Source organism: Streptopelia decaocto (assembly GCF_964273445.1).
Source record: "Streptopelia decaocto genome assembly, chromosome: 1".
Taxonomy (NCBI): domain Eukaryota; kingdom Metazoa; phylum Chordata; class Aves; order Columbiformes; family Columbidae; genus Streptopelia; species Streptopelia decaocto.
In genome coordinates, this window is record NC_138663.1 from 67381965 (window position 1) to 67409224 (window position 27260).

The window sequence follows — 27260 nt, forward strand, 5'->3', positions numbered from 1 at the left end:
ACTTTTTACTGGCAGGCTTTGTATGAGATCAGTTACTGTCTGTCTGCACCACTCTAATTTTATGCTGGACAAGTAGCATCTGTCTTTCTGCAGCCAGCATAAAACTGACATAATCTATGCATCAGGTCCTCTGGTTAATTTGACAGAGAAACAATGGTGTGACTGCATCTGGTCTGAATCACTTTTGTCCTGCTGTCTAACCAGTAGTGCAGAGATCTTGTACTAACAGTCATGGAAGCGTGGCCTCTGCTCAGTGCCCTGATCCTGCTGCTGTTTCATGTCCAGGTTTCCTTGCCCATTCCCATGGGGAAGGGAGTGGGAGGCTCTTCCTTCCCAGTTTCCCGAAATACCAGAGGAATACTTGATGCTGCCCTCCTGCTCCCACAGTTTACTGCACTGCATCACAGAATCACAGAATGTTAGGGATTGGAAGGGACCTCAAAAGATCATCTAGTCCAATCCCCCTGCCGGAGCAGGAACACCTAGATGAGGCTACACAGGAATGTGTCCAGGCGGGTTTTGAATGTCTCCAGAGAAGGAGACTCCACAACCCCCCTGGGCAGCCTGTTCCAGTGCTCCGTCACCCTCACCATGAAGTTTCTTCTCAAATTTAAATGGAACCTCCTGTGTTCCAGTTTATACCCGTTGCCCCTTGTCTTATCAATGGTTGTCACCGAGAAGAGCCTGGCTCCATCCTCGTGACACTCACCTTTTATATATTTATAAACATTAATGAGGTCACCCCTCAGTCTCCTCCAAGCTAAAGAGACCCAGCTCCCTCAGCCTTTCCTCATAAGGGAGATGCTCCACTCCATCATCTTCGTGGCTCTGCGCTGGACTCTCTCCAGCAGTTCCCTGTCCTTCTGGAATTGAGGGGCCCAGAACTGGACACAATATTCCAGATGTGGTCTCATCTCCCTTTCTGTTTTACCAGCCCCGCCGCTGATGTGCCCATCGCTGCAATATGCTGAGAAAAACCGAGAGGCCCTAATATTGCACCACGGCTGGCTGGCCAGCCCCCGCTCCGCTGCCAGGAGCGCAGAGGAGGGGGCCGGGGGATGTTTCAGAAGCAGCCCCGCACCGGCAGCACGGAGCACACGGTGACACCCCGGCGTGAGATGCGCCGGGCTCCGACTGGATCCACCGCCCCGGGTGCCTCTGACCATGCCCCCGCGCTTTGGTGCTGCTTCTCCTCTTCCCCGGCGGCGAATGCCAAAACCTGAGGACGCTGTTGTCATCTTAAAGAGCGCAGGGGAGGGACCGTGTGGAAGGGAGGCGGAGGTGCCGGCTCCCCGGGAAGAGGAGGGCGCCAGCAGCAGCATCTCCCTGTGAGCCGCCGCACCAAGGCGCGCTCCCGGCCGACCCACTCGCCGCCGCGGCCTCCAGCGCGCCGCCGCTACCTCCCCGGGCAGCGGGGGCTCGCCCGCCCGGCCCAGGCGCCCCCGCCGCCGGCAGCCGGGGCCGCCGCAGGGCCGGGGGAGGCGAGCAGGGCCTCGCCGTCTCCCGGGAGTCCGGGGAGGGGGTGGGTGCCGCGGCTGCGCCGGAGCTGCCCGCCTCCGCGCTCGGTGGCGGCTGCCGCAGGCGGCTCCGGCCCCCATCCCCATCCCTATCCCCATCCCCAGGCCGGCGGTGCCGGTGCCGGTGCCGCCCCTCGGCCGCGCCCGCCCCCTGGCTGCCTCGGCGGCGCGGCGGCGCGGCAGTGCCGGCGGGGCTATGGCTGCGGAGGAGGTGCTGCAGGGTGCGGACCATTACAAGAGCGAAATCGAGCGGCTGACCCGGGAGCTTTCCGAGACGACCCACGAGAAGATCCAGGCGGCGGAGTATGGGCTGGTGGTGCTGGAGGAAAAGCTCACCCTCAAGCAGCAGTATGACGAGCTGGAGGCGGAGTATGACGGCCTCAAGCAGGAGCTGGAGCAGCTGAAGGAGGTGAGCGAGCCCAGGCTTTTGTGTCTCCCCGCCGCCCCGCTCCGCGCAGGGGTGCGCAGCCCCGCCGGGTGCGAGAAGGTGCGGGGCTGCCCCACTCGTGTCGCTACCCGGAGCCCCGGACCGGCCCCCTGCAGGTGGGCGAGCAGAGATGCCCGGGCCCTGGAGTGGCTGCGGGGATTCGTGGGGTGGGGAGGAGGGATTTCCCGGGAGCGAAGAATCGGCCGGGACTGTGGAGCCTGAGGACGCATTTCACAAGATTGCGACCCCTCTGCCATGGGAAATTTCCCTGGAGCCGGGGCCGCGCTCCTGCCCCGGCCGCCGGGAGCCACAACTTCTGGTAACAGGGATTTGCAGCACTGGAGAGTGCCTTCTGTCATACCTGCATCGTCCAAGGCTTTTTTTAGAAAGAGGATATTAAACAGCCCGTAGGATGAGAACTGAGTAAACCTAGTATGAAAGGACCCGGGATCTATGTAAACAGTTGTCTGCAGTGCGTGAGGAGAGAGACAATTCCTTTGGAAGTTATTTATAGACCTGCTCTATTCTGCCAGTCAGGGGAATTGCTGCCATTAAGGGGGGTGAAGTAGCCGTACAACAGTCTTGAGGTCACCCCCCCATCAGTGGAAATTAAACTTCTGCGTCATGCTGAAAGGATAAAATATTTGCTTGGAGGGGTGGTCTTGGTTTATCTTTCAAATGTGTTTTTGTAATATCCAAAGTATAAAGCAGGGGAATGCTGCACCTTATCTTTCAGCTTTGCTAAACATGACTCTGAAACATCATCACTCTTCCCATGTTCATCATTAAGGGAAGTAACTTGAGATTGATACAGTGCACATACATGGGAGCTACAGAAGGGGTGTGTGTACACACATATGCAGCACTTGTGTTTCTACATTTTATGGTATTTTTATGTTGTCTTAGAATATAACTAATCACATATTTTGAAAAGAGAAGATAAAGCATCAAACAGATATTCTCCCAAATTTAAAATGTATCTTTTTCTTCTACAAAAATATATTGCTATATATAATGTGCAGAAATTCTATTAAGTTAGAAATCATGAACATATTCCATATCAAGGGAAGCCACTTAAAAAACTTAGATTATGTATGAATTTATTATTTAGAAAACTAAATTATGGACTTTTAGAAGTGTTTTCAATAAAATAAAGGTTTAATTTTACTTGCAAGTGAATGAGTTATGCTACAGTCTTGGTTAAGTGTCCAGGGGAACTGAAAAAATTATATTTTCAATAAGAAGAATGAAGCTGTTTTGTTCAGAAAAACCTATTGATCTCCTTAAACTTGATCTCTTGCCTCCCCACCCCTGCTGAGCCTATGCAGTAGGCTCAGGACTTTGAAACCAGTAATCACAGGTTGCGGAATAGAGATACAGAATTTGCACTGGCTCGAAGGCGGCACTCTTTGAAATGAACCGGCAGTAATTACGGGGAAAAAGTACAATGCAATTTCTGAGGGCTAGAGTGGGAAGAAAGCGATAAACAGAACTATAGCTAGCTGTTATCCCATCACAATAATGTACTAAAGACTGATCAGAAACCAGGGTGACACATGGGTGCACATGGCCACAGATAGAAGGGATAGTGCAAGGAACTGAGTTGAAATTATTAAACTAGAAGATTAGTTAACATGATTAACTGAGATCAAAGATGAGCACAAGTTCCCTTCCCGTTTACCTCCCTTTGAAGTCAGTGGATTGCATGCTCTGCAGCCCAGAATGTCTCCCGTGGGGCCATGCCTTCATGCTGTGCCAACCACAGCATGGACACTGAGGCCATCCATGAAGAGGATAAATCCTGTAGCTTGCCTGATGACAAGCAAGACTGGAGCCTCTCCACTTTCCAGTTCAGATTTTTTTCTTGCTTCTAACACACTGATTCTTATAGCATATCAAGCCCTGCAAAGAAGAATTTGCTCATATCCCTTCCTGTCACTGTTATCTATTTTCTAAGCTTCTCTGTTATCACCTCCATTATGGCTGTTCCCTGAACGCTGATCAGACTTGTAACTGTGAGACACAAGCAAGTGGCACCTCTGATAACATTGGCAAGGCAGAATTCCGGTAGTTCAAGCAAAGTGTCTTGTGGAGACTCAGGGACATAGATTTGGGGCTGTAGGCTTCTGCCTGAAAGCTCCCAAAGTGGCAGAAGTCCAAAGACAGCTTTTTTTTTTTAAGGCTCCCTCCAAAATGTGTGGAGGAGAGTCCTTGTGTGTCATCTCCAGCAGGACCTGTAGAGGATGTCTTGGATGATGGCCTGGTGTGGTCTGCATGGCGGGACATCAAAACACCATGACTGACTAATGGGACCCTGGAAGATTTCCAGTGTGTCAGTGAAGATCTGTGCTTCTGCTCTTCCCTCACTACATCTGCAGCCTCTCCCAGGTCATATTTGGGTATAGAAATTAGGCCTCAGGTTTGTGCCGAAACAAATAGTTTATCCATTCATGAGGAATCGTAGGTGCAAGAGTGTGGGCAGGATTATGCTAAGGACTTTTACCTCTCCTTCTGCAGACCTTCACTGAACGGTTTTAATTATGGGGGTTGAATTTTATTAAGGCAAGTCTTCTTTTTTTAATTGTTTCATTATTAAATTCCTGTGTTCTGTTGTTAGGAGCTCTTTGTATTTTATTGCTCAGCAAACAGAGCTGTCCGTCTTTACTCAGTCATGGCTTAGCAGTCAAGGATCTGAAGTCTTCTCCCATGCTCCTTAGCAATTGAAAACTCTAGTGAACTTCAGCAGGGCCTTTTCTATATAGATTGCAATACAGAGCTTCAGCTATACTTCCATTGCTGGAGAGTGAGGTGGGAAAGTAAAGCCATTATAGGATGTTGAAGTAAAAGCAAATTGCAATACATTACATTAAATATTAATATTTATATACAGGATATATGCTATCCACCATGCAATATGAATTATTTTGGTAAGGTCTGATGTTTCTTGTCCTGTATTCAGAGGTCTCTGCTTTAGCCTAAGATTTAGATGTTTTTTGGCCATGAGATTGATTTGCATTCCAAAAACGTTGAAGTTTTAATCAGTGTCCTGGTTTCTTCCCAATTAGAGCAGTTATTACACACGTAAGTTGTCCAGGGAACACTCAAGACATCTACCAGCTACCAATCTTGTGTTTTCAGAAATGAACTGAATGTCAGGAATGTGCAAAGGTATACTCTATTGTGTTGACTTTAACAGCTTTCAGTGGTATGAGGTGGAGTACTTGTGGTCCTGATGCTAGACAAGATTATAGTGTTAAACAAAACATTAATATTTTTAAATATTTTTTTTTTCTTTTCCCCAGTCTGTAAATGATGTTTGTGTGCCTTAGTTATGTCCCAAACTTAGTGGAATTTTGGCCCTGTGGTAGAAACTCTATAGTTTTAAATCCCCTGTTCAGGAAGTTACTTTAGAAGATGTGCCTTTTAACCTGTGGTCCATGACAATGCAGTGAATAAGACTCATTGCTATTAGTCATGGGATTGAAGGGAGCCTGTCTGCATTTTCTTGCTGTGGAAGTTTAGTGACCAGCATATATTATGGAAGTCATTTTCCAGTGGTTTTAGTATTTGTGGTCTTACATGTTCACAATGCATTTCCTACAAGGATAATGCTTGTTGTTAGTTTTCATTCTTTTTATGAAGTATAAAATGGCTTCATATTGATCTTCTTGCTTGAGCTACCTGCTTGAGCAGGGAGGGCTGGATGAGGCAGTCCCAAGAGGTCCCTTCCAACCTCAACCCTTTAATGATCTGTGATTAGCTATTGTGCACTCGTGGCCTGTAATATTTTTAAAGGGGAGAACTATCAGTCATCCTGAGTCGTGATAAAATGGGGATGGAAGGCAGCTTTGATATCCAACTCTGCAAGACATTCAGGCCTGGCAATTCCTATGTGGAGATTTCTCAAATAATGAACATAACAGCTGAGCAGAACCTCAAGTCCCTCTCCTTGACTCCCTCTCTGACTGACTGACTTAGGCAACATCTTACTTGGCTTCTTGGCTTTTATGTATTTCATTCTGTTGAGACAAACTCCTCCCCTGGGCTAGAGCTGACTATTTGATTTCCAGCTTGAAGATGTAATTTGGTGTTTGTGTTACTTGAAGCCAAATTATCCTTGGTAAATTACTGAAACCAGGCTATTGGTGAGCAGGTCTATCCTTGGCAGGTTGAAAATTCTTGTTTACCTCATGGAGATGTTCTATCAATGATTATGAAGTGCTTAGTCAGTTTAGTAATAAGGCTTCCACAAACAGTTGTTGGTCTGTGACTGAAAAGGGTTTTTGGGGAATAGACCTGAAGCTCTCTCCGGCAGCTTCTTTCCTGTTCTATTTTCCCCTGCACTACTTTAATGCAGGGGACTTGAGTTCCGTCTCCCCTCTCTTCTGGCATGGTGCTACCCCTCCAGATCCTCCACTGTTCTCCAAAGCCTCTTGCACGCCTGCTGCTGGTGTCACCTCTGCCTCTTCCATCTTTGAAGTTTACAGTTTCTAGGACTTCTCTGGACCCAAAAAAGACAGAAGAGGGGGAGACTCCCCATCCCAAATGCAGCCCTGTTAAATGTGGGTTACTCTACGCAGCTGCCTGCATCACAGGATGCTTAGAAAAGTGTGAAGCTGCTCATAAATCCCAACGAAATGTTCTGAATTTTTCCCAAAGATGAATGTGTCCCAAATACATAACTAGAAAGCTGTGAACTGATGCCATCTCAGTATATCTTTACACCTCCTTCCAGTGACAGCATCTGTGGGCCTGTGCTGGATGAGGCTGAACATTTTCACCATCTCATCCTGCTCTCAACACTTTGTCCTTGGTGTGTGTTCATGTGTCACTCAGAAAGGCTGCAGTGCCCAGCACCCAGCTCAAAGGTGAGGACAGGGCAATGGTGGGTGAGCTGGAGGGACAGTACTCAGACACTTTCTTCAGGGTTGTCTCCTCCAGAGCCCAGCCAACACAACCTCTGTCTCTAAGGCATATGCTGCTAACAGAAGAGTTTTTACCAAGTTCACTTTCACAGCTGTCTTGGTTAGGAGAAGAGAGCAGAGCAGTATGTGAAGCCGTTACATGCAGAAAGGAGCACGTGCAAGTGAATATAAGAACACCAGTGATCAAGCTGTTATGCAGGGGCTCGCACAGCAGTGGGATCCAGAACAGCCCTAAGTGGCATTCATCACTCTACACCTTACTTATAAGCACAGGTCTGCAGCAAAAGGAGTCTGAAGATGCTCTAAGCAGTACTTTTTGGGAGGTATGCTTACAAGGAATGGCTGTTGCAGGCTGGGGACTGACTGGCTGAGGAGTGGGTCTGTGGAAGAGGATGTGGCTATCCTAGAGCAGGGGCATCAAACTCATGTTCACTGGGGGCTACATCAGCCTCGAGGAGTAGGAGTAGTTACATTTCTACTGTCCTAAAATTACATTCGGCCCTTCGACGGCAACCGCGAGGCTGATGTGGCCCCCAGTGAAAATGAGTCTGACACCCCTGTCCTAGAGGACACTGAGCTGAACGTGGGCCAGCAGTGTGCCCTGATGTTGAAAAGGATAACAGCATCCCAGACTGTTATTAGCAGAAGCATAGCTGGTAGGTTGAGAGAAGTGATTGTCACTTTCAAATTGGCACTTGTTGGACTCCATCTAGAAAATGACATCTAGTTTTGGGCTCACTCAGTACAAGAAAGACATGTATAAACTGGACCAAGTTCAGCAGAGGACCGCTGAGATGGTCAAGAGCTGAAGCACTTGCCTTGTGAAGAGCAAGGGCTGCGGGAGCTGGGCTCACTGAGCCTGGAAAAGAGGTAGCCGTGGGGTCCCAGCAGCAGCCTGCTCATATCTACAAGGAGGTTATTGAGATGACAGAGCCAGGCTCTTCACAGTGGTGGATGGTGGGAGGACATGAGACAACTGGCATAAATTGAAACTAGAGGGGTTCAGACTAGATTTAAGAACTGCTTCCCTGTGAGGACAGGCAATGCCACAAGCTGTCCAGAGAGGTTCTGCCATGTCCTTCCATGCTGGTTTTCGAGCCCCAGCTGGATACAAACCTAAGGAACTCGCTCTGAGCTCAGAGCTGACTCTTCTGCGAGCAGGAAGTTGGACTACAGAAAGAGAGAGACAGCAGGGGACCTTGAACAATGGAAGGTCTCTGAGAGTGCCCACTCTGCCCAGTTAAATTCCAGTAGCAGCTTGCTGTGAGTTACCCAATACATAACAGCATGCTGCCTTGAAACACTGACCATTAGCAGAGCCATAGTCTCACTTCTTACTTGAATTTAATTTCCTCTTGCTTGTCATTAAGACTGCACTGACCTGGGATTACTACGGGTGTAGTCTGATGTGCTCTTCTCTCAGCAAGACAACCCCACATCTCCCTTTGTCATCTCTGCCCCTGTTCTTGCTCTCAGTTTTGCAACCCTTTAAATATACTGTCACACCAGGGTAGGATAACTGACCTCAGTTAAAAATAACCAAGGAGGGGGTGGATGCGATCTGTAACCCAGATTGGTTACACGATTTGGTTCACAATACATTCCCCTAAACTGTTTTACCTGTATTGCCAAAATTCAGTGCGAGGATATATGTGGAGGAAAGAGGGGGATGGGATGAATTGCTTAAACAGGTACTGATGGTAAGAGATGCTCATCAAATTACGGCGGGATTGCTTCCTCTAAGAGGAAATGAATCCTGTGCATTAGCCTACAGAAAACATAAGCAGCTGAAATCATCTTAGGGGAAATTAGGGCTATTGTTGGAGCTTTGGCAGCATACAAAGAAAAATGTAGATGAACCTTTTTTTTTTTTTCTCCCCAGGGACCTGTATTGCCAGTTGCTCTCAGTAGTTGTGTTGCATCCTTACAAAGCAGTACAGATAAACATGGGATTTTAGTCTTCCTACAATAAACAACCCTTTAACAATGACAGTCAGCTCTAGATACTTGAGGTTCATGCACTCCTAAAATAAATCTAACTAGAGATCTATTTGTTTTCTCCCCAGAGTTAAATTATTTTTTTACTTTCAATCTTTCATCTAAGAAATCTGAGAAATCCCTCTCTAATCTGAGGGATTTTGATTGAATCAGTCATCTGGGCTGAACTGCTCTGAGATAACGGGAGGTTGCAACTGGATTTTATGTCACGCAGAAGTTAATTTTTGTAGCTTTTCTAGAAAATATTGGGTTAGTACCCAATTTAAAATGACTGATTGAAGTTTTAATGGGTAAATCAGGCATTATTATTGTGAAGTACTTCCTGTCTAATATAAAATTAGGTCTCACTGAAGAGATTTTAATATAAAAGTCCACATCTGTTTGGAATTAGGCCTTTTGTAATGGATTAAAAAAATAATTTGCTACCATCTTTTCACCTTCCTTTAGGTGAAATGTTTTTCCGCCCCTTCTGTACTGCACTGTGGATTTTCTTCCTAAGGGGTGTGCATGGAGTCTGTATGCACAACAGCAGTCAGATTGAACACCTGGCTTTACTGAAACTGCAACTAGGGGCAAAACAATAGTGGAGAAAATAAGATTTGGCATAAAACAGTAATTTGTGAACATTCATCATGGTAAAGTGAAGAGCATTCTCAAAGTCAGATGTATAGACTAAATTTGCACCTGGGCAACTTTTATATACCTTATGCAGTTGGCAGTTGGAGGAAAATACATGCAAGGACATATATTTTTCTGGCTGTTTTGAGGGCTTCTAGAAAAAGAGCTTTCTTCTTGAACAACCTCTCATTTTTATTCAGATGAGCTTGGTTATGTTTATTCTTCAGCACCTCATTTTCTCTTATGTTTTTGCATATGGACAATTGGAATAAAATCAGATTCACAGCTTGTTTCTGTATCCCTCATGGCTCTGCTACATTGTAGGGCTTTGCTGCAGTTGCCTTTGCTATAGATTTCCCTTCTGTATTTGTTTGATACCTGCACGGGGGAGGGTGGGTAGTGTTTAATTCAATACAATTCTGTACCATACATTTTTTTTTCTTTGGGATTATTTTAATTTATAATGGCAGAGACTGAAAAGCATGCATTCATTTCTGCTGAACTGTCATAGATTTGTGGCGTGACTTCTATAGTCTTCTTTCCTCGTTTCCACGTGAACTCATCAACACTCTCTTTTATAGGGAAGGAGAAGAGGGTATTTTCCTCATTTAGAGGAATTAATATGGCATGTAGAGACATGAATGTGCCCTTTGTCCCTTTACCCATTGCTTCACTAGCAGCAGATGATTATGAGGAGAAAACAGAAATTTTTCATACTGTGCTGTGAAAGCAGCCCATGAGTACAGACCAGCTACAGATGGAAGTAGTTAGTACTAGTCAGAAGGTGAAAAATGCATCTCAGTGAGGGCAGGTGCCCGAAGCTGAAGTAAGCAGGAAGAAATTAAGCTAGATTGCAGATTAGTGTTTTAATGGGAACTCTGCGGTGGGTAGTATTAAAAATAATTTTGGGACTATCATATTTGTGTTTCTGAATGTCTTTCACTATCAAAGTTTAATTAACTTAATAGTTAAAAGGAGCAGGCCACTGGCCTAAATCTGTGGGTTTGGGATAGACCTATGAAAACTATTAACACCACGAGGCTTTCAACTAAGACTGAAATTGGTCTGCTCTCATTTTCTGCATCTCTCTTGTGGTTCCTCCCTCTCTGTCTGCAGCATGTCATTTTCTGCTTCTCATTCTTGTACAGCATTTGTCTCCTGTCCCTGACGGTTTATGTACTTTTTAATCTTCTTTTTTTTTCAATCTTTATTAGTGTTGATTTGCTACTCTGTAAGATATGAGCTGACTTTTTTATATTAAAGACCCTTTTTGTCATTGCGTGAGCATAAGAAATCTGGCCATTCGTGGCAGACTAGACCTTTTGTGCTCTGCTCAGACACTGCAATGACATGAGGGAACCCCAGAAATACTTAGAAATGTTGTTTTAACACAGGCTGAAAATGAAACAGCAGAGGATTTGTCAGCTCTGCTTTGTGGCATCCTCACCATTAAAATTACCCTTGGAAAGACAACATTTAAGCCAGCTTTAAAATCAGGTTGACTGAGTGTATGCACAGGAAGAAGACACTTTTCCATGAGGTTTTGCAAAAATCAAAACTTTTTTTTGAAAAATTATTGTTTGGTTTCTGAGCTTGTTTACTTATTTAACCTCAGACAGGGAAATTGATGCCCAGTGAGGTTAGATAGTGTTCTCAGTCCTTGCGGACAGTGCTGGGAGAGGGGCCCATCACCCACATGGACGTGTCCTCTCCATCACCCTCTCTCCTCACACCTCATTTGCTTCTGCGCTGCACAGCTGTGTTAAACCCATCTACACAGCAAGTAGTTTCCCAGTGCTAGCAGTAATATTTACAACACTGTGCTTAAGCAAGAAGCATGAAAGAAGTCCTCAGTTACCAGAGTTGTTAGTCACTTTCACTTCAATCAATCAACTTTCAGGGAGATTTAAACTGAATTATATAAACTTCCTCTTTCCTTCCTGTTCTTTTTTTGTCTGTGTTTGTTTGTTTTTAATGTTGTGACCTCTCAGAGCCCACAGATGACACAGGGTTAGCAGAAGCAATGCCATGCATTCAGTATGCGCTCTGGGAGGTTTATCTGCATCCAACAGCTTTTCCTTGGTTTCTCCGGATGGATTTAAATGTCAGGGTACTGAAAATGAACCATGGAGGGCTGTTTGTCCTCACTGGCTACACGCACAAAGGGATGCTGGAAGTTCCTAACAGTAGCAGTTTTAACTTCTGGTTTGGATACTTAGAAGAGGAAAACCAGCTCCTAGTAGCTGTAAAGCTGAGATAGGAAGATGGAAAAGGGTCAGCAAGCTTCTAAGAGCAAAGATAGGAATTTGGGTCAGGCAAAGGGAACAGGTAGCGTAGTGAAACAATCCATTTATAAAAGCTTGGCTGTTGGCCAAACATGAACACAGCATGATTTGGATTTAGTCTTGCTCAGGACTGGAGTCTCTTGTCTGCTCACATCCAAAAGGCAAGATGCAGGAGGCCAAATTGCACTGAATCCTGGCACCATATTTCCATCAAGGCAGAGCTCTCAGCCTTTTGGCATTTGAGTTTTAAGAGAACTAGAACATTTGTTACGGGGTTACATGGGGAGTTCACAGTTGGGTTAAGCTCTCTGTGTAGCCATAGCCTCTGGTTCTCAATTCGATGGCTAACCCAAGATACTTAACAGCTAATTGTTCAACTCAAATCTATGATTTCTCTTATTAGAAATGTCCTCTCAATAGCTTGTAGTTTGTATAATTCATAGTTTTAATAAAGACAAGTTGGGGCCTTTTTAGGTGGGTAGGAAAAGTTTTTCTTATACCCCGAATACCTCACAAGGTTTTTGCAAAGCATGAAAAGGTTGTGCTGTTCTGGACAATTCCAGGTGTCTGCACAGCAATGGCAAACACGCAGAGCTCATCCGAGTTTAGTTGAGGGGAACATTTATATCAATTTCTTGCTTTCTTTGATAACTATATGTGATTCCCACCTACAAACAGTTAGGAAAGGCTTTATTTAAGCATCTCCTTGAAGAATGCTATCTATAACAATGTGTGTAGGATTGTGCCTCAGGGTCATTTATAGCAGGTATGATTGAAAACCAATGTTGAAGCCCTGGCTACATGGGTAAGTCAAAGGTAAAACAGGACAATGATTTAATTGTTGAGTCTGTGCCCACCACCTTCTGGCAAACAGCACTATCATCAGGATGTAAACGATAAACTGAGAATTCAGATTTCTTCCCACCAAAGAAGGGAGAACTGGCATAGCTATAATTACTGGGTCGTAGATATGTGATCTTATTCTTGCAGCTTTATGAATTGTCATAACGCAGCTGTGCTCCAGTAACTGATCATGTGCATGCGCTTGGTTAGTTCCAAATGTGTAAGGGCAAAGAAAGAAAAACAAAACCAAACATAAAACCCAGCAGAAACCTGATGAAAGATTTTTCAGCTGACATGTACCTTCCATCTGCAGTAAGCTAAAAATGTGCACTAGATCAATTACTAATCCATAAAATCTCAGTCATAAATCTGGCTCCTTGGTGGCAAATTTTGAAGTAAAATGTAAGGGTATGGTGAAAAGGATTCCTCTGTGAAATAAGTATATGATATCTAACTACATAAAGAGAAACAGTAGTTAGATGGCATATAATTATGTATACAAATATGGGAGATAGAGGCACATGATATATGTCAGGAGTGCAGTACTTTGGGCATTAGGTAAGTTTTTTATTTTTTCTGCCAGTTAAGGGGTGATAGGTTGCCATCTGATAATAACAGAACTTTCCCTTAGCATACTGTAAGCTCAGCTGTGTAAAAATAGGAGCAAATCTGGAACAATGCAGTTGAGTGATAACATTTTTTTCCAGATGTGCTGAATTTGAAGTTACAATGGTGCTATATATTCTTAGATGCTTACTATTCCTAAAATAAAATCCATATTAAAGTGACAGAAATGGATTATCAGATTTAGATACCTGGAAATTTGGACTCTGAAGTCTGTATTTCAGTTATAATGAAAAACATTGAATTTGCTTTATTAAGTGGGCCAAGCAACCTTGTATTGAAAAACAAGTCTAATGAGGAGCAGTTGAAGGAACTGGGGCTGTTCAGCCTGGAGAAAAGGAGGCTGGGGGGAGACCTTATCACTGTCTGCAACTACCTGAAAGGAGGTTGTAGCGTGGAGGGTGTTGGTCTCTTCTCCCAAGTAGCAAGTGGTAGGACAAGAGGAAATGGCCTCAAGTTGAGCTGGGGGAGGTTTAGATTGGATATTAGGAAAAAATTCTTCACAGAAAGGGTTGTCAAGCATTGGAACAGGCTGCCCAGGGAAGTGGTGGAGTCACCATCCCTGGAGGGGTTCAAAAGGCATTTAGACGAGGTTCTTAGGGACTTGGTTTAGTGCTAGAGTTAGGTTATAGTTGGACTCGACAATCTTGAGGGTCTCTTCCGACTGAAATGATTCTATGATTCTATGAAATCTATATGACTTCTTTTTGCCCATGTACTTTGAAATTACAGATCACACTGGTCTGAGTGACTGTATGTAGATTTTGGGATACACATTTAGGCTCCAAGTTTTAAACATTTTTGATGTAATCTACTTAATACTGTTTCATGATTTGTGATTTCAAATATTTTCTGTCTTCTTGCTTATGGAGAGAAACTTATTAGAGAACAGCAAATGCAGTGATGCCTTGAGTATAGTTTTGGCACTTGGTGTTTTTGAAGTACTTTACTCACTGTTCTTTGGGCTGAGGTTAGAGACATTCAGAGTCATGTCTGTGTTTTATGGCTGTTGAATTTGCTTTCGTAGCAGATTAGGATGATGAGAAGAAAATAAAAAGGGCATATAAACCTTGTTTGGGTAAAAGTAACGTTTTTCCCTGTGTGTAACAGGAAGACTTGCAATTAAGGACCATGCTGTGTATACTTTTTCTTTTTTCTGTGGAGGTCCCTTATTTGCAAGATTCTTCTTGAAATGGAGGCCCTGGTTTCTTTACTGGTGAGAACTGGAGTTAGGCACCCACAGCTGAAGCTGGGCTGTGTACCTATAGTCACTGCTCTCTTGCTGTTACCCAAGGATCCTGTTGTTAATTATTCCACTCTGAAGGAGTGAGTATGGAAAAGGGGAACCTGAATTCTGCCTCCAAACCCTACGGGAGAGACTCTTATCCTGCCGGCTTCCTCAGCTCAGCTGTTCCCTAAAGAAAACTCTCAGGTTATGAGTGAGAGGCCTCTATTTCCAGTGTTTTGTCACTTTTTTTTTTTTTTTTTTTTTTAGCAGAAAGTAATCTACTGCTTGAAAAGGAGTCCAAAAATCTGATAAGCAACATTTTTAGGAGCTTGCAGTCCAATGCTTTGCGCTGCTTGTGGACGAAGGAATTACAGCTTTGCAAGTGAGAGCATTATGAATGGGCAAGCACCTACCAGTGCACCGGATGGATATGGGGGAAAAGCTGGAGGGAGTGAGATAGCATGACCTTGGCTGCTGCCAGAGGGATGGTGATGCATCCAGCCTCGAAGGTCATTGACATTGGTTGGGATCTTCAGCGGCAAGAGCCTACAGTGAAATAAAATTCACTGGAGTGATCACTGATGTGTCTGACAGGTGTCACATGAATATAGTAGTAATGAAAACATGCATCAGCATAAACTGGTTTGCAGTTATTAAAAAGTAATTTTGTTAGCAAACAGGTCTAGTTCTTTGTTACCCTGTGAAAGAACAGACTGCTGAAGTGGACACATTCTGAAAAAATCAAATATTGCTTCTTCTCATGAGCTGCTGTTTTGCCCACTAAATCTCAGCAGGGTGGGATAAATTGTTATTTATTGCATGACAGTAGTACTTGGGGATTCTGTGACGCCTGGCACAATGAGTTTTAGGCATATAAATAAAAGCTTAGATATTTCCAAGTGGAAATAGACAACCTTGTCAGGCATTTGCTGTTAAGGAATAATAAGAGGAATTTACAGATGAGTAATGGAGGCCTAAGAGCTGTGGAGGGACGGGTTGTTCAGCCATAGTTTCCTAGGAAATCTGTGGCTAAATCACAAAGGAAAATCACATTTTTCCCCAAGTTGAATCATTCATCTTCTAAAAATCCTTCAGTTTTAAAAAGCTGGTCACCCAGAAAGCCAAAGCAATCAACTGCCCTGTACTCACTGACCAGTGTGTGCACTGGTAGTAGCTCCCACTGGTGCCAGTGTGACCAGTAAGGCTATATAGGAATGGTTTTTCTGGTTGTTTTGCTACTGTAACACAATCAAAACTGAAAGAAAATGAGGGTGAAAATCTTATGGACACCTCTTTGGTTTCTTAATTCATTAGTTGGCAGTGTTTCAGAGCTGAAGCCCTTGTCATTAGAGACCATCAGTAGCTCCCCGCCTGCATCTCTGTCCCCTTCACCTTGCCATCCTTTTGTGATCCCTCTCCCGCGTACTTTGGTGATCCTTGAGCACATGGAAAGTACCTGCGATCCCAGGGCACATTTCTCACCCCTGGCTGTCCTTTCTGCTCTGCCCTCTTGCCCTCTGGAAGCCGACCGTTCCAGGCTGCCATCCCAGTATTTAGAATCATTTCATTTGGAAGAGATCCTCAGGATTATTGAGTCCAACCATTAACCTAACTCTGGCACTAAACCATGTCCCTAAGAACCTTCCTACTCCTTCCCACTTAGCCCTTTCCGAATCATGACTCTGTTGTGACTGAGATTTTCACATCAGCATTTACTAATCCCTACAGCTGGTTGAAATGCTTCATTTTTCTTTGCTCTTTCCCCACATCTAGTTGTTCTGTGTGGGGAGGAAACCAAATTCCAGCTGCCTCTCCCTGTGAAGAATGCATCTCGTCCCTCCTCGCCCTCCGTGTCTGGGTCGCCTCACCCCACAAAGCACCCCTTGTTCCTCCTGCTGCAAGGGGAAAAGTTAAATGACACACTTTACTGTTTTGAGCTCCAGCATGTGGGATGCCCTTTGTAATGAGAGTACGTGGGAAATTATTAATTTAATTCTGCAAAGCATGACTTTTGCAGTTCTCCAGGAGCTCAGGCCAGCTAAAATCTCACAGGGTGTGTTGAACACTAATTCAGGCTTCTTGCAGAGCTGGCAATGGTTAATGTGGAGCTTGTAGAAAGCAAGCTCTGTGGGGCAAGGCCTGCCCTTACTCTCCTGTTTGTATTGAATGTAACACAGTGGGCCTCTATTCTTCGCTGGGACAATTAGGTTCTATGGCAATATGAGTAATTAATAATAATAATGGGGCCTCTTCTGTGGATGGGCTGTTAGAAGTAATTTCTTTCTGCCAGTTGCTTCTCTAGAATGTGGTTTTGAACTTCCGAGATCCTGAAAGAGATAATCGAAACACAAGCAGATGTCATAAACCTTTAGCTTTGTTTGTGCAGGCAGTGGTGGAAATTCCCAAAATGAAATTGTCGAAAGGCTCATTGGTTTCTGCATCTTTTCTTGCAGCATTGAGCTCTCATGCAGTGGACCCTTGCTTGACTGAAGATCCTCTCCCTTAGGAATGTGTTTCAACTGTCGCTGTTTTTAATAAGGGGAAAAGAAGCAAAACCATGCAAAGCAAGCCACTTACCCCTTGTTGCTCTGCCCCCGATTCACTTAGCGCACAGAATTATCTGTGTTGTGCACTGCCAATGCTCTGCCCTCAGGGTGATCCAACTGCTGCAGCTGCCAGAGGTAGGCTCTTGCTTCCAGATGTGGTTTATGAGATGGTGGTGACTCTGAATCCTGCCTTCACCCACACAGCAGCTTGGACCTAAAGGCAGGATAATGCGTTTGGTGGCTTTGGCACATCATGGTTCTCCACAGCTGTTCTTCATCTCCTTCGCAGGAGGGGCGGCATCTGACCCACAGATGGCCATTTAGATGAGCCTAGGGAGTGGTGGTAGTACAACGTAAGGAACAAAGTAACATGGGTCATCCTGTCCATGGGGTTTATCGAGGTCTGAAGGCTCCTTCTGTCCATCTTCTTCCCGGTGTGTAAGTGAACTGTAGAGGACTTAAGAGAGCCCTTCCACAACCTTCTTTGTAGCCTTTGTCAGAACTCTGCCAAAAAGGTATTAATGACTTTAAAATTTAAAGTTAGGTATTCAAAAGATACTTTATTCCCTTATTTTTTTTTTGCTAATAATGGAAACCTTATTCCTTCAATTAACACAAAAATGACTTTTCCAGGAATCTGAGAGCTGGTGACATGATGGTGAACATGAGGGTGACTGGGAATGTCACATCATAATTCAGGGTTTTAGAGTACTGGGCTCCCAGTAAGCAATGCAAGTGTCCTCAGTATATTGATGCTGATGAGAAGGATAGTAATTTCTGATTTTTTTTTTTTTTTTTTTTTCAGTTCCTGCTCTATTTTTACTCTGGTAACCATGGTAATTACACTACAGTTTTGTGGTTTTAACCTGTCCATGACCAAAACCTCTTCTGGCGACCAGTTTGTTGTTATAAAGACCATGCTGTGGCCTGGAGCCAAAGGCACTCATACTAATAGAGAATGTGATTTTTATCTGTTCTCATTAAGGTATGCAGAGCCAGGTACAGCAAGTATTTTTTCAATTTTTTTTTTTTAAATAAAAATATTTGGCGTCATGACAACACTTCAAAATATGATCTGAATTCACTGCTGCCTCACCTCTCCTGAAATCCACAGAAAGATGCTAGCAAAGAATTTGGTCCTTCTTAGTGTTAAGTCACACAGCTGTAATAGTGACTGTCACGGTGATGTTCCCAGAACTATAAGTTGTTTTGATGGGAGTGCTTGGCAGCAAACTGGAAGCACTGGTGACTCAGTGGGCATTGCTCTGCATTCTGAGCCAGAAATGAACTGGTGCCCCAGTGGTGCAGTTTGTAGTTTGGGTTTTATGTTGTTCTTACGAGATGTAAACCCACCTGTTGTCATAAAATTATTGCATATTACTTTTTCTAAAGGAAGATTAGTATTCTTGCTGCTTTTGTTTTGTAAATTTAATATCAAGATAGCTAACCATGGATGTCTGTTTTCACAGAGCTGGTAGGAGAGATTAATCATCTTTGAAGTCTTTACTCTTCAGTCAAATTTGGTCATAATGAGCCAGCAGATCCCAAGTTATTAGAAAAAGTGAGATTTTAAGAGCCCATAGGAAACAGGCTAAGACTTGGTGGCTGTTGTTTGCCCTGGATCATTACATCTAAATTTGCATTACTGAACTTGGGTCACCTTCCATGCTGAAATTCATCCTAATGAGGTTTAAAGCCGAATTCCTTTCTCATTTTCAGGTTTGGGATCTGCTTGCAGAAAGGAGATTTTCTTCTATGATAGCTGTGAGAAGGCTTTTGACTCAGTGCAGCGTGGCATGAAAAGGGCAGCAGTGCAAGTGTCACTTCTACAACCCAGGCAGCTTCTTACACTGGAACAGATAGGAGAAGAATCTGGTCCTCATGGCTAATCTAGAAGTTGTGCCCTTTTGCAAATGTTAGCTGAAATATTTAGCTAATATGCTTTAAAACTCCATCAGAGTGAACAAATGGTCTGACTACCAAATTTGTAAACCTGACAGGAGAAGAAAACATGGGCACATCAGTCCCCAAGTTAATCACCTGTTAGTATGTCACAATACATCTTTCAGAATCTGTTCAACATGCATTGAACTAAGGGACCACCAGAAACATTGTATAGCTAGTCTTTTTCTCTAATACCTATATTGAGTTATTATGAAAATACTAAAAAAGTCCAATTTTAAGTTGTGCAAGTTGGGGGAGGGGAGCTAAGGAACTTCTGTGTTATGTAGTTGGTGAAAGATTTTTTTACAGGTGATGTCTGAAACCCACTGACTATAGAAGCAAACAGGAAAGAAATATGCAGTTCAGAGAACCACTTTACCCTGAAAGGTCTTGAATAGATTACATTCCTTTAGGAGTCCTACAGAAGCGAGGCCTTTTAAAGCAACATATTAAGTTAGCAAAGAAGGATATGGTCCTGGGCAGCCAGCTCTAGGTGGCCATGCTTGAGCAGGGGCTTGGACCATCTGACCTCCAGAGGTGCCTTCCAGCCTCAACCATGCTATGAGTCTGAGTCAAGGAGTTCTTAAAACTGGCTTTAAAACTCTATGGGTACAAGTGAAATCCATGGAGGATCTTTGCTTCTCCATTCACATTCCTTCACTGTGTTTATAAAGATAAAACAAAAAAGCAAAGCACAAGTCAGCTTTATAGAAGAAGCATCTCACCAGGGAAGGCTGCACCCTGGATTGTCTCCAGCAGGATTAACTTTAAAAACCTGTGGACACCTCCTGAACTAACTGGAACTGGAAGATAGGTGTTAGAAGAGCCCAGTACATTCAGTTGGTTTTGTTTGTATGATCTCATTGCTAAAGATTTCTTTAACCACATCTTTGGTGAAGTGTGCTGTGCTTGTTATTTTTCCTCTGAACTATATCCAGTAGCAAGTGTAATCTAAATATAACATTTCTCCATATGCAGGCCTCTCATCTCACAGGAACAGACAACATTAAGAGGGTAGATGGATACCTATAGAACAGCAGGATGTGTATGTAACATGTGCATCCCACCCGCTGAGCTGCACAGAGTTGTATTGGCCACTTCCGTGAACAGAGACCTGCAGGGTCTGTGAACCATGACCTGCTGGGAGCAAAGGGAGGGAAAACAGAACATTGGTTCTCTTTCCCTCAAAAGTGAGCAAAAACAAATTAACAGCAACTCCCCTGCCCTCTCTGTCTCTATGTATAGCGATTTATATAGGTATATAAATGTCAGCAAGAACTGGGATGAGATGGCATCTCGAATGTATAAATCTTACCATTTGTAGCGAGCTCTGCCATATTTGTGATCACAATAATTTTGGCTGTGATGTAAAAATTAAACTTGTATCTGTAACTGGCTGAAATGAAACAGTTTCTAAATTATACTTAAACCTATTTAAAATAAATTACATTATTTCCCTTCAGTTCCAGTGGAAGCTTTTATTTCCCTGACATTGTCTCAATTATGTTTACATAACTATGTCATTCAAAGTGGGCAAGTTTTTACCTTCTTTGTAACAGATGTACAAAGTCGTTTGAGAAAGCATGGGGGGAAAAAGTTTGCAGTAGTGGTTCATTTCAAATTAGAAGATTATTACCATCTTCTGCAACAGACTTTTTTTGTTGTTGTTGTTTTGGCCATAATTTCCTGATTTTGGCCATAATCACATTAAATATTTCTAAAATATTTCTCCTGTCTATAATTATTTTTAGTTACTTGTGAATGAAAGTGAACTGCATTGCAAATTTTTATTTTTTATGATAGTCTTCATAAGATGTGCAGGTGATCATGCTACGTAATGTATGCAACAGAGGACTAGAAAGCTTCATAAAAACTGTTGTAGTTTACAGCTGGTAAATTGGATTGCCTCTGTCACCGTCAAAAAAAGCTGCATTGTTTCTTATCTGCTGAAGTTCTTGTCCAAAATAATCAGTTATTATAGGCTTTATAATATTGACTTTTTAGTAAGGCATTTCTATGTAAATATTACATTTCAGCATAGTGCTGGATACCTGTAGTAATCACTCTGGCTTAGAGTAGTCTTGTTCATAATTTATGAATTAGACAAACATTCTCACAAGTTCTGAATGTTGAAGTCGTCTGTTATAGGTATACACAGACAGTCATGAAGAAGCTCATTTTTAATTCATATGGTTTCAGTATTGCATGAAGTGACAGTTTTATTGCCAAACATACAATGAGACAATCTGGGGAATATGCCTACATATAAACATGAAATCTGCTGGTGGCTGCTGCTGCGTTGCTGGATGTCTTACTGGAGGTCATGTCATTCATGTGTTCTTAGTGTTGGGTCCCCCATCTTTTGCATGAAGCAGCGTTTAAAGAGCAATTTAATTTTGATGGCATTTTTTCTAGAAAGAGCACCTCAGAGTGGCTGTTTCGATGTATTTGAGGTAAACCGGGCTGACCCAGTTTCTCTGCACAATCAGGGTTTACAGGAACAAATCTACGCCAATCCCAAGAGACCAGGTATTTTCACTGTCCCTGAAATCCCTCTATGCGAGCACAGGGATAATTAAGCCTGTGATCAAATACATTATTCCTGCTGTCGTTATACCAGAATAAGGGATTACTGCTTTTACCTATTGATTTTCCCTTCCCCATTCGTCACTGCCCACTACTGGTTGCCTGATTACTCCTTAATATAGTTCTGGAAAAAGCATGTGAAACAGAAAGTCTACAATCCTTAATCATGGAGTTTTAGAAATATCGTGTGGAAAAGAGAAATGTAGGGGATTCCTTTTTTATGGGTTTGGCATAGCAACAGGATCAGGTGAGAAATAAAAGAAATAACCTGTAAAGGAGAAGGGAAAGAAGGTAGGTCTCATGGGTTGGGGATGTCCTGTGGTTGCAACAATGAAGCCACATGGAATCTGATTAGAAAGTTATAGGTTCCACTATAGGTGATCCTAAGCAATATTCCAGGAGCTATTTCACACCAGAGCTAGTAAATACTGCTTTGATGTGTATGTTTCCAGCACTATGCAAAGTAAAAAGCAGCTGCTTTTGAAGGCTTTAGGCAGCCTGTCTGGTTCAGCTGTGTGTCCCTGAAGGCTAGCACAGCTTGATATAGGCCAGCTGACAGCACAGGAGCTGTGATTAAGGGTGTACTTTGGCTCTGGGTCTGTTATGTTTATTCTGCAGGTTTTTGATGTTCTTGGGAGGTTAAAACAAATAAATAAACAATCCTGCCATTTTCACAGTGAAGAAATGTGTCAAACTAACTCCCAGCTGCTTGCTCTGCTTCTCTGCTGGACCTCAGCCTCCTGATACTGAAGTGATGCTGCAATGGCAGGGAGCTGTACTCTGGGGTATTGGCTCCTGTTGCAAGTGAAAGTGGGTTTACACTAATGCAGGAGGTTGTACATTTTGCTGTCCCTTGCAGGGAAGGGTTGTTGGGGCTGCCTGTGTTAAAGTGCTGGGCTCCTGGGGCTTTTACAAAGGTTGTGCTCCTTTATTAGTACTGGAGCTGTAAAGACCCATTTCCCTGAAAGACAAGAAGTGGGGGTACCTAAGGAGAGTGGAGCGTCTGGATTTTGCTTGCAGCTGGGTAAGTGCTAGAGTAGTAGGGGTTAGGAGGGTGGAATGTGTGTGGAGCTTTTAGGGCTGTGGCTTGTACTATACTTACCTTGAGAGAAAATTTTGCAGTTTTATCGTATGTATTTATCTGTTTTTTGTATTGGTTCCAATGTGGTCAGAAATACTCCATGTACAGGCTGCAGGCCTGTGGGAACTACCTAGCCATGAATGGTAGTTGTCTTTGCTACGTGTCTTTGTCTTGGCTGTATGAAATGTGCTACTTCTGCTGACCTGTCCTGAAAGACATCAGAATCTTCTCAGCCTTATTTAGGTACATAAGGTCTTAAATAATGCTCTTTCTTCAGTTCTGCAATTTTAGAAGCTCAGCTGTGGGAATATAACCGAGGTGGTAATTGAGCTTCTGGAATCTGTTTTCTCTGAGGGTGTGTGGGGAGTGGTGAACTCTGTGTGACTTTCATATCTATTGGCAAGTATTGGGAGTGACATTTAGAGAAGTCTTATGTTTTTCTGTTAAATAAGTAGCTCTACCATAAAATTCTAAGCACGGAATCCTAAAATTACTGCTTTTTCTATCCTCTTTTCTGAGAGTAGGAGAGGTTGCAGTGGGAGAGAAAAAGACTTGGTAATTTAGCACAAAACTGCGCCTTTATTTTGGCTGCAGTCTTGGCTGATCCCATGGGTTAACCAAGTGTCAGATACATGGTACAGCTGAGAGACGGACAGCCTTCCCTGCTTGTTAGCTAATGATTTAGTGACATTTTTGTGTCAGATAGTACAGTAATTTCAACATTCATAGCCCATTCCACAAGACTGTATGAAACTGAGTACTTTGATGGATCAGTGTTTCATGTTCCCTTTCCCTTCTGTGTGGCATTTTATTTTTTCTCCTATCTGAATCCGATAGATGAGGCTTCTGTATCCCATCAGGTGTTGCATGAGTTGGTCAAAGGGCCAAAGGGTTTAATGTGAAGCATTTTGGGTTTAGGGTTATGTACCTTTCCTAGGCTGAATGAGGATCTGGATGCAGCTTTTGCAGTTCATCATGGGTGAACTTCAAAGAGATTTCAACTGATGCTTCAGGATGAAGAGTCTGTTACAGCCACAAAATAGTCTTGTTTCTAGGCTTAAACCTTTTTGTATTATGTGTGGCATGATTACATTTGTTTCTGCCTACCTGTATATATTAAATATGTGAGGCTTGCCTTAAGGGCAGCATGGGCTGTTAGGTTCATGATGATTTCCATGAAAGAAAACAGGGCTGAGTGCTTACAAATATTTAGAGCTTTTGCCCAGCTGCAAATGTCTGTACTAGTGGCTCTGATTAAATGGAGAATGACTGTTCTGCAGTCATATCAACACCTATTTCTATTTAAAAAATTAGTTCTTGATAAGACATGGTTTTCTTCATAGAAATGATACTACCAGGTTATGGCTTTGTCTCATTTTCCATTAATTAAACCTATGTTTTAGACTAGTCTATAGCAAAGCTCGAAACTTTACTCTGGTCCTTACTACTTGCCTGCATGCATCAAACTGATAATAAAAACCTAAAGTGCAATTGTTCTTCCAAGTTATTGCTTAGATTAAAATGTCAATAGGCACTATGAAGACCACTAATACTGGAGGTGTGAATTAAATGCAAATTCATCCTGTTTTCATTTTAGTTATAGAAAGTTTTGCTAAATACCAGTTAGAACGCAATTTTTTAAATCTCAGATTTGTTCATATTTCAACATTGTTTACTGTGTTGTCTATTTTTTTTCTGCTTCTCAAAAGGTGAGAGATCATCTGCTCAATGCCAGCTTGTCATTCTTTGAAAATACAAAATACATTTGTAGCTCGGAAGGACTCAAAGAACAGAATGTAGATTTATTTTTTTATGTGTATGTGTTATTGTGAGATATTTTTTTTTCCGTTGTAGCTGCATCTCAAAGCTCAGGGGCTAGAATTAAAGGAGCCCTCCCCACATAAGTGCAGAAATGTACCCTCAAAACCAGCTATGCCATGACTGTTAACAGAACTGGGTTTAACAGGAAACAATGATTTTCAGGTTTTAGACCTTGTTTCACTTGTCTCTCTTTGGCCTGAGGAAGTTGTCTGATATGTCCTTTTTCAAATGTGTAATGCCCTGTATCCATCTTTAAATTGATCTGTAATCATCCTATAAGACAAGCTTCTTATGAAGTTTTAAATCACAAATAATTGCTGATGCATGTGAATAATCTGTCCATTTTTCCTGCTGTGTCATTTTAGTCTCTTCTCTTAATTTCTTAATTTCTCTGCCTCCTTTTCCGTTTACTAGGCTTTTATCTCTCAAGTGTTTGGACTAAATTTCTGGAAAACTGCATCATGCACAGCTGTCTAGACTTTCTAAAATATTTCTTTGGCTTGTATTCAGAGACTACTTTAATGGCAAATAAATTTATGGGATTATTTTAGAAGATAAAACACTTATTCACTAGCTATTTTTACATATGTAAAGGCATATTTAAAACTTTGCATTTAGCTTCATGAGTTCTTATAGAAGTTAGTTCTTTAAGGTAAGAAATGCTAAGGGGGGGTGGAATTACATGGTGTCTCTTGTTGGATGTTTTTTTTTTTTTTTTTTGAGGGGGGATCATTAAAAAAAGTCTTATCTAGCTGTTAAGCTGGAAATCTGTGTCGTGGTGATAGCCCATCAGAAAATGAGCTGTCATCTTGCAACATTACCATAGGTTTCTGATATAAATTTCCTTAGTAAGGAAGCACTTCTGTTCAACTGTGCTCTCCTACACATGTTAAATATTTAAATCTGTCATTGAAAAAGAAATTGAAATTGCGTGATGGTGAAGTATTATTTTGGCTTTAATGAGTAATGCCTTGTAAGGCGAATTCACTGCATGCGTTTGGGGGAGATGTTCTGTACACCTCTATAAGGAACCTCATAGTCTTCCTCTCAGTTCTTTCCACAGTGTTTCTTTGGAGTAGCTCTGGTGCTGTTTGAACACCGTGTCTAACACATCAGCAAGCAGCTCTGACAAATACTTTCTGGTCATTTCCCTTTGCTCTCCAACAGCCCCATGTATCTCTCTTGTTCTTGTTTTGGACCCTGAACCCCCTGGAGCAGGGGGGGTTCTCTGAGGAACACCCAGCTCTGTTGGATCCCAGGCATTGACTCGAAGACTAGTGGGTGCGACTGCCATGAAGGTAACTCATAACAGGGACAAAAGTCCTAGAGTCACTGAAGCCAAAGGCAAATCTCCTCCTGACTTTAAGCCAGGCCGAGATTTCATTTCCAGCATCTGAGTAACTAGTTTGTGCTTTTGTCTTTATTAGTGTTATGTACTGTCATGAAAGTTGGATTCATCTTGCTGACCTTCTGCCACCCAGGTGTTAAGCACTGTAGTCTTTGGGGCTCCCTTCTTATCTAGTAGAGGGAGAGGGACGGACAGACTGCAAGAGGTCACTTCTGGAAGTGCCTTCAGTGAGAGGAGCTACTGGAGTATTTAGGTTGGACAACAAACTTCTAGATGACTTGATGTTAGGGAAGGCAAATCCTCATCTAAAGCGCTTACAGATACACTATTCAGAATTGCTCTTGGCTGGATGAACAAATTAATAGATCTGCAGGGTAAAAAGCGCTTATGGTTTGCATAGTGTGATCCCTGGAATAAGTGTTGGAGTATAACACTCCTATTAGCTCTGTGCTGAACCCTATGTTTTGCATTTGTCTTGTTAGCATCTTCTGAAAAGTCATCCAGTCTGGATATGAAGACATTAAAAGGCAGACTCTACCATTTCCTTGGCAATTAATTTTAGTAGTAAACTCACTCTATGATTAAAAAAAAATCTGTACCTAATCTTAGATAGTAATGTGTTTGGTTTTAAACTCTAGCTGGAAGTTCCTTTCTATGCTTTTCTCTCCTTGAATAAAAAGCCCCAAGGACATAACAATTTCTGCCTGAGGTGATTTTTTGTTTTCAGATGTTGTAGTCAAGTCGCCTGAGCATTGCCTTTCATCTGCTAAACAGAGTGAGCCTGTTACCCTCAATACTGAGTTTTCATATAACCTTGAGACAGTGTTGTAATTCTCAGCATCATCTCTAAATTTTTAGTGTCCTTTAAAATAAATGAGTTATTGGAACTCTCAGTTAATCCAGCATCAATGTAGCTAATACCTTACTTGAGGAGAAAAATTGTATTCTTGCTTCTCAATTCCATTCTATACACCTGAGAATTGCATTTGCTCTTTTCTGACATGGAATCATATTGAGATTTGTGCTGAATTGCTCATCCTCTACCATGTCTCATTTCTCTTCGGAGCTTTTGTAGCTGCCAACATTATTCATAAAAATACTGAATAGTGCCAGACCTGGACTTCATTAATTAGAAACAGACTCTGCAGTCTCTGCTTTTCAGCAGAAAATAGTGGTGGAAGTTTAATGAAAAGGCATATTTGACTCGGTGTTTTATCTCTTGTATATCATATTATTTGCCTGCAGTTATGCAATTTTATCTGGATAATACTATGAAATTAAGGAAATATGAAGATTTTTGACAGCCAATTTCTAGGCTTTTAAATTGCTCTTCAAAAGAATGAATTAGGAAAAGATTAACTGCTTCGTATCTTTGAGATATAATGGGATGACTCTGATAGCAAAACCTTTCAAATGGTAGTGTGAAAAACACTGATTCATATCTCCATTCTTTCTTATTGCATAGCTGC

The 27260-nt window shown here is 42.6% G+C and overlaps 1 protein-coding gene across 11 annotated transcripts in view; it reads left to right on the forward strand.

Annotated features, from left to right (window-relative positions):
• Window positions 1–1713: 1713 nt before the first annotated feature.
• Window positions 1714–27260, forward strand: part of BICD1 (BICD cargo adaptor 1) — a gene marked incomplete at both ends in the record, with an annotated part of 175661 nt that continues 150114 nt past the window's right edge. For all 11 annotated transcript variants that reach the window (XM_082043189.1, XM_082043192.1, XM_082043194.1 and 8 more), the window contains one exon: window positions 1714–1926. In XM_082043189.1, the coding sequence (XP_081899315.1) occupies window positions 1714–1926 (213 nt within the window). The remainder of the gene's footprint in view (window positions 1927–27260) is intronic.